Here is a 13,568-nt window from a genome sequence, read left to right on the forward strand (position 1 = left end):
TAACCATGAGCAGAGGTTGGATTCACTGTTTTCACATGCATTTACTGATAGGGTTACTGATAGGGTTACTGATCGGGTTAGGGGGAAAAAAAGGGCTCTGAGAGAAAACTTCAGTGAGCAGCGCTTCCCTTTGTCAAAATGCCTCTTTAGTGGCAAAGTGCTAGGCTGACTTGAGGTGACAAAAATTCAACTCAGTTAAGCACTCATGTTCTCTGAATGTATGCTATGACTTTAACTTTCCTAAATGTTCTACTGTGGGAGGTGCCTGTGTGAACGTGTGGCATTCTTATCTTAGGCTCCGCCCTTTATTCTGCGGAGCCACTGACATGCTCACTCCACTCAGCTTCATGCATTGTACATAGAATGCACAGTTCCACATTCAGGTAGGCAGGAAGTGAAACACGTTGACACTCTTCCTTTCTGCAGTGTAGTTATGAAGATAGATAGATAGATAGATAGTCAGTCTTCAAGTTAAGGCTATAGATGTACCCTTAAAAACAACCTATAATACACTAATCATAGCATGTAAAAACAAGGTAATTGTAGATCAGGAGGCAGGTCATCAACTCTTGAGAAGGTTCGTAATTCAATCCCTTGTTGTTCCAGTCTGCATGCCAAAGTATCCTTGGGCAAGATACTGAACCCCACATTGATTCCCAATGTTTTACTGGAGAGTGAATATTGGATGGAAAGCACTGAAGTGTAGAAAAAAGTGCTTGTGTAAATAGATACATGCAGTATAAAGCACTTTGGTTGCTAAAGGAGAGTATAAAAGCCTAGTGTGCTACTGAATCTGAACAAGAGTCTCTATCAGCAAGGTGCAGAAAGTTTGGCCATCAGCCTTCTGCATGAGAACCATTGCCATAAAAGCCTTGATGTCCCCAGAAAAAAAAGTGTGTGGTTAGTGATTGGTTAGTGAAGATGGTTGTGGAAGTAAATTGATCTTCCCTCAAGCTGTATCACCACACAGGTGCTTGAGAGTTTGTTGTGGACATCTTCAATGCACTTCACAAACCAAGATTTCTTTATGAGTTTTATTCATCTTTACAAAGACAACAAACAGCAATACAGACAGCATGGCAGCAGTCTGAATGTGTTTTAACCAAGAGGGACCACAAGCCTTGAAAATTTAGAGAGGCAAGTTATGTATCTGCCATGGTCACAGAACACATTCAGTACATGTGTGTGTGTGCAAAAGATATTCAATAAGGAGCGGTCTTAAATCTTCTTCTACTTTTGATAATTTATTGATCATATAAATATTTAGAGTTATATAAACATCAGGCTCAAAAATCCCCTACAGGTATGGGTAGATGTTACAATTAGACAATGAAAATATGAATTAGCCAATATTTTATCACTAGTTAACCCTTGTAATGTCCTCGGGATTCCCATACACTTGTTTGCCATACACCTGGGGTCATTTTTGACCCGAGGACAACACAAAAATCTGTAGGTTTTGACAAAATCTTAAAGCGCTTAACTTTAGCTACCATCTTTTTCGTTTTTCATTTACGGTGGGTGAAATTGAGTGTGTTTTGGACAACATCTGAGCTTTAAATGCAAAGGATAGTGGACAGTGATTGTTACTGAAAGAAGATCTATATCTGGATTTATTAGACTTCATCACTTAGAACTGTTTCATCATTGCTTATTCAAATATGAAAGGAGGTTCAAAGAAAACTAACATCTTCTGATCATGTATGCTTATATGTGGAAAGGTCTCTGTAGTGGGGTGTGGCTGGTGGCTCAGCTATAGGGGAGGAATGAAGCAGCAGAGGCAGAGCTTAGGGGAGGGTGGAGGCCACAGCCGTTCCTCATCATGACCATCAAGACTTTCCCTATTTCAGTAGCATACTGGGTCCAGGATAGGGGTAGGTTTAAAAAATGGATTTCCTGATTCAAATCAATTTTAATGTGAATAATGCAATATCAATTCATTAATTCTTGAAATTGATTTTAAATATAAATGTATTTTGTCAGAAATGCCAGAATCTCAGCTTAAAGCTCATAAAAGTATTTCAACAAACGGCAAACAGCTAAAACAACAAACGATTAAAGAGCAGGTAAACTGATTGCCCAAAATATGTAAACACAAAGCATGACCAGCAGAGTTCGGCAGTAACGCGTTCCGATTACTTTTTTCGAGTAACGAGTAAAGTAAGGGATTACTATTGCAAAAAAGGTAATTAGATTACTGTTACTTTCCCGTAAGCACGCTGCGTTACTAAAACCGTGATTTTTTTGCGAGTGTGTTTCATGACAGTGACGTAAGCGAGTGCGACGTTCGTGGCAACAGCTGTGTGCAACTCAAAAATGGATAATATAACGAGTGCGGAAGAGAGTATGAGCGTGCAGCGTTTAAAGCGTGGAAGTACTGACCTCACTTTGAGTTTGATTCCGTGAAAAGTGACAAAAACATTAGCCTCCACTGCTCACTGCGTGGGAAGAAAACTTCTTTTTACAGTGAAAAACCCCCTAAATGTCCGAGCAAGTACCAAGTACGCTACCACGGAATGGGAAATTCACAGACAAACTGCCGTATCCTTCCACTGACTACTGCGGCACGCCTGCACCAGGGTAAACCTCCGCCTGCCCCACTCCTGCTATACAGGTGAAAATAGGGCAACGGGACCGCTGAGTCTTTGATTTTATTTATTTTCTGCTGTGTTTTACGTGCATCTATTGAAAGAGTGAGTGTAAACAAAAAACAATATTTTATTTTATGTGCTGGAATGTGCAGAAAATAGGTTTAAATGTTAAACAAATTTCTTCCAGTCAGAGAATGTTGCAAGAGACTTTTCCATTTGATTACATTTTGTATGATGGATTATGTAGAAAAAGTAGAATTGGGCTGAAAGATCTATTGCTTTGTTACCTATTTAGGGGATAAATCATGTTTTAAAAAGTTACTAATTAACTAAGTAACTAACTACTTTTGAAAATAAGTAATCAATGAAGTAACGGTATTACTTATTTCAGGAAGTAATCAGTAATTAGTTACTGATTACTTTTTTCAAGTAACTTGACCAACACTGATGACCAGACAGCACTAGCGTGTACCTATATACTATCGGGTGTTGAAAACTGAAATCTTACAGGTTCCGAAACTGCAGGTTTCGTCACTCTCCAACCAAAATTCACTCAACCAGCGGCTAAAGAAGATCAAAACTATGCTTGAATTCGCTCTTACTTTTGCTGTTTGCTCCCACCATGATAAAATCACACTTCCTTCTCAGTGTACTTCAAGACCAGTTTCCCATTAAAAATGTCTATTTTGTGCATTATTCACTCGCTTACTAAGCACCAGTCTACCACTGTGTTCAGTGCTGTCGGCTGCTGTTTTTATTTTTTTTCAAAAATGACCTCCAACAAGAAACCTTATTTCTGCTGTTCAGTACTGAAGAAATTTAAACTTATACCAAATTGCAAAACACTTGGCTGTGTCTCTAATAAAACCTCTGTAACTTTACTTCACTTCAGCATCAGGTAATGTTCATATGTTGATTCATGGTTTTCTTCTGTTTTTTGATCTGCTATAAAAAGCCAGGCCAGGAAAAATTCCTTCATATTTTAATTACCATGACACAAAAACATCTGATGAAGTCTCACAAGTGTCAATTTTTTTATACCTAAATAGTTTACATTGAGTTTGTGATTGCAGAGAAATAGTCAAATAATTTGGAGTATTTTTTTTTTTAAATTTACAAGGTTTAGAGGGTTCTTTTGACAGTACATATCCAATATAAATGATCAGAATTATAATATTTCTGACTTCCTGAGTCAAGATGGAATCGAATTGAATTGAATAGGGATCTTTTGAATCAGAATTTAATCAGTTGTAGAAATCAGTGACGGTACCCAGCCCTAGTTCAGGAGGGACAGAGAGAGTGGATGATTAGAAAAGAGCTCGAGCCAGAGCAAAAGCAAAGAGCAGAGCGGCTTGGAGTAGCTGAAAAGACATTGTGTTATAAAGTGTTTTACAAACCCGAACATTACAGCTAACAGTTAGGTTTTTCTGTCTCAGTGCAGCTAGCCAAACAATGAAGAACCTCCTAATAAGACAGAGAGTGAAAGTGGACAGTATATCCTTAATGTATATCCTTAGTTTTAGTTTTAGGGTTGGTTAGCTAACATAAATAAAGTAAGTCTATTGACTGCAACCAACCAACTAAACATGTTTTGAAAACTTTAACTTTAAGCACTTATTTCTTAAACCCAGCTGCGCAGACAGTGTTACATCTATGACAGTTTTTGAGAGTAGGGCTCTATGGTGTAAAATAGCCTTAATAAATGTGGTGTTCCATGTCCACTTTAAATACAGCAATCTGTTCTCCACAAACAAAGCACGTGGTTTTGCCTCTGACTGAGTAAATAAATACTTAGCTCACACTGCAAATAAGAACTTCTGACATGTTTCAGGACATCTCTCATAAATGTCTGTTCCAACACATTTTCAGTGAAGCTGAAATTCAACAGAAAAATGGGCCCACTATGATGCCAAAGTACCACATTCTTGTTTCGTTTTAAATGTAAACCATTTTAGGGCCGAGGAGAGGACTGCGGGAGTTTCAGAGTTACTTTTTATGAATTTCTGCCACACTGTGAAAATATTACAAGTTTTTTGGTAACATTTGTAAACTTTGTAACTGGATTTATAAACAGAAATGTATGCAAAAGCATTACATTGTATAGGCAGATCACTGGCAAGATAAAAAGGAAAAATACACTCCGCCCCTCCGAACCCCTTTATATGAGTTGTGTTGTACAACATATCCATGCAGTTACAGGACTAAACGCATGATGAGGAGCCTCGTCTTGAGCACAGCTTTATTTCTCTCCAGTCTCAGTAAGTACTGGCACCACAGTACTTTCAAATAATGGAATAAGTAAAGTCATTAAAGAGATATAATGGATGTTGTTGTCCTGTAACACTGTAGGCTCAGACATAAACATCATGTTCTTCATTACAGGCTGGATCTCTGTTTCAGGTTCTGAGATTCAAACTGTGGAGGTCCAACTTGATGAAGAAGTCACGTTGAAGTGCTCCAACATTTCGAGTCATCCAACACAGACAGACTGGTTCAAAGTTATCAACAGAACTAAGCCCAGCTGTATTGCTGCTATGTATGGATCTCAGGGCAAAGCTTCATTCTGTGATGGATTTCAAAATGGAAAATTCAATATGAGTTCCAACAACACCTCTGTGTTTCTTAAAATCACACAAGTGGATTTATCTGATGTCGGGCTGTATTTCTGTGGATTTTATGTGAATAAGCATACGGTCATTTCCAATGCAGTCGAGTTAAGAATTCAAGGTAAGCTTGTAGGGAGGACTTTTGTCTTCCAGGTTAGTTTTATGTTCATATGTAATCCAAAATCAACTCACAGACAAAAAGGAAATCACAAAATATTATAATAGCCATGTTTCTTTACAGGCGGTGAAACCAATGAAGGAGAGGATTTTAAGACTGAAAGTAAAATTACTTTTCTGACTCTTAACATTTTGTTTTTCATTGTGATGATTATTATTATTAATATTAGGTGTAAATCAAACAGATTGAATTAGAGTGATGTTCTATTATAATCTCTTTTACAGAAGAGCCTGGTAATACACATGTGATGAGCATCGTCCTGAGTGGTGTGACTGGTTTACTCACTGTGGTGGTCATTCTTCTGGTTCTAAAAATCTGGAAACTTCAAACAGGTAAAATTTGCTGTAATTGTTGTGCCTCCTCTTATAAGTTGATTTGAAATTCAAAGCAAAGTATGGTGGTATTAAAGAGCTAATCACATTTTTATATTTGCTCCTTATCTGCAGAACCTAAACCAGAGAGAAACAAGGTGAAAAAAAAAATTCGTCTTAAATTAGAATTTATAAGCTTAATGTTATGAGTTGAAAACAAATATCCCAAATATTATCTGAATCAGGCAAAACGTTATTACTCACAGCAGGGAAACATTTTAGTACTGTAACATCAGTAGGACTTATGTCATTAAAATTCTCCTCATTTCTTTTAGTTTACTGGATATGATAATATTTTAACTTAACTTGGATTCTTAATTTAATTTTGTTCAATACTGTGCTGCCCAACTGGTATAGATAAGGTATTATGGAATTAAAATCAAAAAATCCCATTTAATGCAAAATATTTTTTGGGTACAAACCACAAGTCAATAAACATTTCACATATGTGTTGTAACTCAGCTGTGTAACTATTTGATTTTCAGAAAGTGAGCTCAGAAAATCTGAAGTACACGGGGATGGATATACAGATGAAGGTCAAAAGCAGCTGCAGGTCTGTGGCACAGACAGAGCTGGAGACACATGTTGTGTATGCTGCTGCCAGATAGACTCAATAAGTGGAGCTCATGCTTTATGATAGTAACCTGCTGATGTAGTTTTGTGGATGTTTTGTGGATGACATGGCAAAAACTGGCTGGCAAAAAATAAAAATAATAAAATTTGCACTAAAGTCTTTGTATCTTTACTTTTGTGTTTCTGTCTTTTTTATTGTGCACATTTGTTTGAAAGGAAAAACACTGAGCTTCAAATGTGTAGATAAAGCAGAAGTCAGACAATGGTCTAACGCTGATTGTGAAATTTTCTTTCAAGGAATGTTTCATGGTCTGCTCTGGGAGAAGAGCAATACACATTTCCTTGCAAGCAATACCCAGTGTTGTCTGACAACAACTGAGATGAAATTCATGCGATTTTTGAAGTCAGAGCTCTTAAGGAAGCATAAAGATGGCAAGGTTGTGATTTAGGTTGGGAGTTCGCCTTGTAATTGGAAGGTTGCCGGTTCGAGCCCCGGCTTGGACAATCTCGGTCGTTGTGTCCTTGGGCAAGACACTTCACCCATTGCCTACTGGTGGTGGTCAGAGGGCCCAGTGGCACCAGTGTCCGGTAGCCTCGCCTCTGTCAGTGGCTGTGGCTACAATGTAGCTTGCCATCATCAGTGTGTGAAAGTGTGTGAACGGGTGGATGACTGGATGTGTTAAGTGCTTTGGGGTCCTTAGGGACTAGTAAAGCGCTATACAAATACAGGCTATTTACCATTTAAAGAGGCTCCTGTATTTTTACATTTTATTATTTAAATCATAGTAAAATATTATTTAAAGGTTTAATGTATGTGATTTTCTGCAAATTGCACCGAATGTAATGCCATAAAAGCAGCCTGATGTAGCTGTGATAGTTGCTACCAGGTGATTTGATTAGAGATTGTGAGATTGAGAGATTGAGAGATTGTGGTGCCTGAGCTCTGGCTGTGTCCTGTAACTCTTACCTGTCTCCTTATCCTGGATTCTTAGCAAAGAGTCCCAGTCATTTCTCGTGCTCTACTTTTTTTTCACTTGGTGAAAACAAAATGCAAAAATATGCATCATCTATTTTTTTTAAGTAGATGATGTAATTTGAGTATTTCAGGCTTTTAGTCTCATTTCTGCTCAATAATTGACACATAATGAAAATGTCTCAATGTCTTTCCTCAGGAGAAAGCTCACATTTTGCAATATCACAAAATGTGAACCAAAGGCAAACAAAAGACAATTTTGTAACCTAGCTAATAAACAGAAGAAATGAGTCTTCAACAAAAAGGGTTTCTTGATGCAACTAACTTGCCTCAAAGTGTTCAATATTTATTGTGTATAATAAGTATTTAAAGCCATACATAACATTTACGTCTCTATCCTAAATCACCCTAACCTGCTGCACGTCTCTAGCCAACATTTACATGTGGGGCCCATATGGTTTAGAAATGGGCTGAAAAATGGACCCATACAGGAATGACCACGGATCTGTAATGGCCCCATGTTAAATGTCCATATAAGTGTTATATGGTGGTAGGAAAATCTGAAACTAAATGGGCCCCAACTGACCCAAGTGAGTCCGTGAACGTGTCTTTCCCATTTCGAACCAAGTTAAGTATTTCCCATCTTTGACCCAGCAAGGACCTACTATATGTGCCCACTTTGGATTGTCCATATTGGTTTAATGTGAGGAACCCAAGTGGAACCCATACAAAAAGCCCATTTTGAGCCAGTGCCCACATGGTACTCATCCACCCCGAGCAAATCCCAGGTGAGGCCCATATGTGCATGTTGGCTGGGTCCTTTCCACCTCAAGATCTTTGCCTTGGCAACCAATACAAGCCTTTGTGGTTTCCTTAGTGTACAGCCTCACATACAAATCATCATTTGCCTTTTCCTTTGCAACTTCTCTCTTTACCAGTCTAGATGTGTGCACATTGTTCCAAACTTATGCATCATCTTATGTTCCTCCCTCTTTGTGTATGTCATCACCACAGCTTTTTTTTATCCCTTTGAAAAATCCACTGCTATCTGGCAGTCTGCATTTCTTTCCTTAACACTATACCTACCCAACACCTTAGAACTCCGTTCTGCTCACCTGTCCATGTAACTCCATAATTCCTCTCTCTCTTCCTATTGACATCCATCTTTTGGGCCATGCACACTGAAAGCACCCCTTCAACTTCCAGCTTCAAACTCATATACCTGTCTGACACTTTTGTCACCTCCACAACACTATTAACATATTCTTCTTCCTTAAAGATTACCATTAAATGATATCTCTTCCTATCTAGGCTATGGTAGAGCAGGTTGAACTCAGTGCTCCTGGCATTGCTTACCTTCCACCTGGTCTCTTTGACAGACTACCTACCTTCCATCTCTCCATCATATCACCCAGCTATCTCATTTACCAGTCTAAGTCCCTATATTTAAAGTTCCTTTTTTCTTGCTGCCTCCTAGCATGCAAGCATTCTTCTTCTGTCTTCAGCCAACTGTACCCTGTTGGCCAACAGCACAAGAGGTAGTCTTATTAACAAGTCTGAGCTACGAGTTCTATTCTGTAAAATGAAAAAAACAAACCAAGACCCCCTTCTTCTAGCTCTTAGTGGTTTTCTTGTATATACCAAGCCAGGCATTAAAACTCCAAGGGCTTCTGAGGAGTTGGTCTTTTTCTGTATCTGTGACTCATTGTTAAGCTATGTTCGAAATAAATAACCTCAACATTTGAATTTGACAAGAGCTAAAATATATGCAAATATACTGTATTGTATTGGCAGGTCATTGGACAGATAAAAAAAAAAAAAAACACCCCGCCCCTCTAAACCCCTTTTTAAGAGGTGTGTGGTTTACTAACAGTCCAAGCAGTGACAAGATTTAACACATGATGACGAGCTTCATCTTTATAACAGCTTTGTTTTTCTGTAAATTCAGTAAGTATCTACAGACTGACTGGCAATTTACTACTCTCAGCTCCAAGTAATGGCATGAGGACCCATTCGATTTAAAATTTGATTGTTACAAAATAGTTAAGTAAATATATGAAATGAAACGTTTTTGCCCTCTTACAGCGTCTGTTGTACTGTACACTTTGAGTTGGATCTAATTTTGTCTTTGCTGTTTGTTTCAGGCTGGCTCTCTGTCTCTGGTTCTGAATTTCAGACTGTGGAGGTCCAGTCTGGTGAAGAAGTCACACTGCAGTGCTCCAACATTTCCAGAAGTTCAACGCATACAGAGTGGTTCAGAGTGGTCAACAGAGCTACGTTGAGCTGCATTGCCTCTATGTATGGCTCCAATGGACAAGCTTTATTCTGTCATGGATTTCAAAATAGAAAATTCAATATGACTTCCAACAACGTCGCCGTCTTTCTTCAAATAAAGTCAGTGGATTTGTCTGAGGCTGGCCTGTATTTCTGTGGATTTTTCTTGGACTATCATATAATTATTTCCACTAGGGTAGAGTTGAGAATTCAAGGTGAGTTTAGGTTAAAAACCTTTCTTTGCAACTTTAGTGTTTCTCATCATGTCATGTGGAAACACAGTAACTACAAACAGCAAATTGTAAAATAATACAACAATCGTGGTCACAGGTGGTGAAACCAGTGAAGGAGAGGATTTTATGACTGAAGGTGAGATTCCGTGATGAGTGGAAAGATTTTAATCTTCACTGTGAAGTACTTTCAGTATCTTGTATAATATGTCTTAACCAGTGTTGGGTAAGTTACTTTAAATTAGTAACTTAGTTACATTACTAGTTACTTCTATCAAAAGTAACTCAGTTACTTCAAGTTACTCGTTACTTTCAGAGTAACTAGTTACTAGGGAAAGTAACTTTGGTTTTACTCAGACTTCTCTTGTTAATGTGTTGCTTCCGTAACTGGATACCCAGCCAGACTGCCAGTCTTCTAGCTTGCTTACTTGCACTGTGCCACCTACCAATAGAAAGGAAAAAAATAATGTGCACACTTCCATGAGAGAAATCCCACGCCTGGACCGTCGTTGCTTTTTACATCCAACACAAAAACTGCAGTCGTGGTGCTTTCGATTGTACTCAGAACTCAGAAATTCTGCCTTCTGAATAGGAAGATGTAGGTAACACCAGACTGCAGATGAGCTGCTTACAGGGCTGGACTGGGACGAAAAAAAAATCGTCCCGGGGAATTTGACTAGAGACCGGCCCACCATTATAGGAAAAATCATAAAGCCTTTGAATGAAAACAAACGCTGTTGTGACAGTGATGTACACTGTTCTGATGGTATATATGCATTAATCTATCAATCGTTTGTTGTAAGACTCAGATAATTATTTTTTTAAAAGCGAGACATTTTAAATGAGAATAAGAAAGAAAAGTATTTCTTTGTGCCCCCCTTTCCCTGTTAATGCCCTACCTGGCCCCCTGGCAACACTTTGCTAGACCCGCCCCTGCACAGTTACCAGCTGTCAGCTAAGTAAAAAAAGGATCCTGGTGTTATTTGTCTCTCAGAAACAATTCATAACTTCCCTTCAACTCATTCCTGTCACCTAAAAGGTAAACCTGTTTCTCCATCACCTGTTCAGCTCTGATGATCCAGTAAGGACATCTCCTGGTTTCATCTTCATGTTTCCCTCTCACCACATATCCAAACCGACATCATGACCAGCAGCTTTACAGCTGTGGCTCCAGCAAACATCAGCTGATAGTAGAAAGTAATATTAAATAAATTCTAACAACAGCTGATCAAGCTTAAACGTGCTGCTGTTGTTTAGCGCGACATCCCCTGGTTTCCTCTTTCTGGTGCAAAGTGGGCGATAAATAAACAAGAGAGAAAAGCCGATCAGCTGATCATTGATCAGTTTCATGATTGAAGTAGAAACAGGAGAGGGAGGGGCAGAGAATGAGAGAAGAAGAGGCAGCTGTGCAGCGTAAACACAGAATAACTCCAGCTTTGTGTCTTTTTCATTGTAGCTGAAGTCCGGGACAAAATGTTCCTTTTCACCTCAATACGAAACCCGTAATAGTTTCTCTGAATACGAGACGATTCTGTTTTTTACGGGACAGTTGGCAACTCTAATAATTAACCTATGAACAAAATAAAGTTCAACATCAGTAACATAGCACCCACCCAGCTGTATAGAAACTCCGTCATGCTAGCTTCAGTTCAGTTCACCTGATACTCGGACCGGCGGCCGCTTCGGGTCTCTCCTCTTGCCTCCCTTTTCCTTCATCCACCTGCTGGCTTCCACCACTTGCTAATGTTATTGAATCTGTGGAAGCTCCGCGATAACCACCACACGAAGTAACGAATAACGAGCCTATCTAAATCCCAGTAACGAGTAACGCGTTCCTGGTTTTGGCATACTAACTAGTTACCGTGCTCGTTACCACAATAATAACGTAGTTACTGTAACGCGTTACTTAATAACGCGTTAGTCCCAACACTGGTCTTAACCACACTAATCACACAGTTAATCTAATTCATTTTTTTGGAAGAGTTCAACAGAACGACACAACCATTGATCATCATCCTGGCTGGTCTGACTGGTTTACTCACTATAGTGGTCATTGTTCTGGTTTTAAAAGTCAGGAAACCTCAAACAGGTAAATGTGGCTATAATTTCTTTCACCTACTCTTACAAGCTGATCAACAAGTCCTAATAAAAGTACTGTGTTGGTAATAAACTAATCACACTTTTATATTTGGCATTTAGCTCCACAACAGCAGCCAGAGCAAAGCAGCGAGGTAAATCATTCTTTATTGCAATTTTAAAAGGTTTACGATTTAACAGGAGGATTAAATGTGTGATTAATCTAAGAAAAACCTCGGCCTTCAAGCAAGGAAGAAAATCTCTCCCCTTATTGAGGAAAAATGTAAAAGCAGAGTTTCTGTCAAAGGTTACAAGCACCACATTGTCACTAAATCTTTTTCAGACATCATTCATTGCAACATATTTTCATGTTACACATGTCGCCCAGTTTCTTGCTAACATCACAGAAACAAAGTAGGTCCAAATGATATTCACTGAATTTCTGCATCAATCAAGTGATTACATGATGATGTAATGCATATAGTTCGTTTTACACTGCTGGTATCGCAGTGACACCAATCAGACTGATTGATCAATTTATCACAGAGAATATTGAATTAATGAAATTAATTTGACTTTGATCTGGGCACAGACTAATATATGTTTCTGCATTGTCTTCATTAGACTGTAATACAGTCACACTGAGTAAGCTCATGTATCATGGTTAAACTTTTGCAGCTCAAATGTGAGGTTTGATTCCCCTGCCCGGCTGCGCCACTTCTACATAATGAAAGCCTGGTCAGGTTCTACCAAGCCTCTTGACCACTGACACCTGTGGTAGATTTCAGATGCTTTCTAAATCACAAGCATCTGAAATTTAACATCAAAGCTTATCCACGCATTTATTACATCCAGATTGGACTACTGTAACTCCCTCTACTCGGGCCTCCAACACTCCTCTCTTTGCCGGCTTCAGTTAATTCAAAATGCAGCTGAATCCATGAACACATAACTCCAATTTTAGCCAAATTACATTGGCTCCCTGTTAAATATCGTATAGATTTTAAAATTCTTTTGTTCACTTTTAATATTCTGAATAATTTAGCGCCCAGCTATCTTTCTGAACTACTCCATTCATACAATCCCAACAGAGCACTTAGATCGTCCAATCACAGGCTCCTAGCACAAACTAGGACTCGAATGAAGTCGAGAGGTGACCGGGCCTTTGCATCCGTGGCACCTAGACTCTGGAATAACCTCCCTGTTCATATTCGTACTGCCGAGTCTATCCAGTCTTTTAAATCACGTCTTAAAACTTAGTTTTTTACATTGGCTTTTGATTCGGTCTAGTTGGCTGGTCTAGCTTGTTGTGTTGTTACCTATTGTTTGTTGTCCTCTTTTATTGTTTGTTTTAACTGTCTCATGCTTTTACTGACTGTGAAGCACTATGGTCAACACTGTTGTTTTAATATGTGCTCTATAAATAAATTTTGATTTGATTCTCACCCTACTTTTTTGAAGCCAAGTCCAATTATCTCTCATATGCTATCAGACTGACACAGTCAAGAATAGTGAAAGTATTGACTCTGTGTTTTTTTTTTTGGTCTGTGACTGTAAATGTTTTCACCTACAGAATGTGGACTCCGTTTACCTGAACTCTGCAGCATTGAGACTCCACCCACAAACACCTAGAAGCAGAAGGCCTGCAATAGAGACACAAGTGGAAACTCATGTTGTTTATGCTGCCAGTGCATAG

The 13,568-nt window shown here is 38.7% G+C and overlaps 2 protein-coding genes across 2 annotated transcripts; both read left to right on the forward strand.

The window, feature by feature from the left end:
- The first annotated feature begins 4,800 nt into the window (after positions 1-4,800).
- LOC146391613 (uncharacterized) lies at positions 4,801-6,354 on the forward strand. The gene is made up of 6 exons (XM_084922877.1): positions 4,801-4,849; positions 4,974-5,318; positions 5,439-5,477; positions 5,600-5,707; positions 5,822-5,844; positions 6,232-6,354. The coding sequence occupies exons 1-6, from the start codon at positions 4,801-4,803 to the stop codon at positions 6,352-6,354; spliced, it is 687 nt and encodes a 228-aa protein (XP_084779003.1).
- Positions 6,355-9,190: 2,836 nt separating this feature from the next.
- On the forward strand, positions 9,191-13,568 carry LOC146391614 (uncharacterized). The gene is made up of 6 exons (XM_084922878.1): positions 9,191-9,239; positions 9,437-9,781; positions 9,897-9,935; positions 11,778-11,885; positions 11,996-12,027; positions 13,446-13,568. Exons 1-6 carry the CDS (start codon positions 9,191-9,193, stop codon positions 13,566-13,568), a joined length of 696 nt encoding a protein of 231 aa, XP_084779004.1.

Source organism: Perissodus microlepis, chromosome 3 (genome assembly GCF_051167445.1).
Source record: "Perissodus microlepis isolate ML-2025 ecotype Zambia chromosome 3, ASM5116744v1, whole genome shotgun sequence".
Classification (NCBI taxonomy): Eukaryota; Metazoa; Chordata; class Actinopteri; order Cichliformes; family Cichlidae; genus Perissodus; species Perissodus microlepis.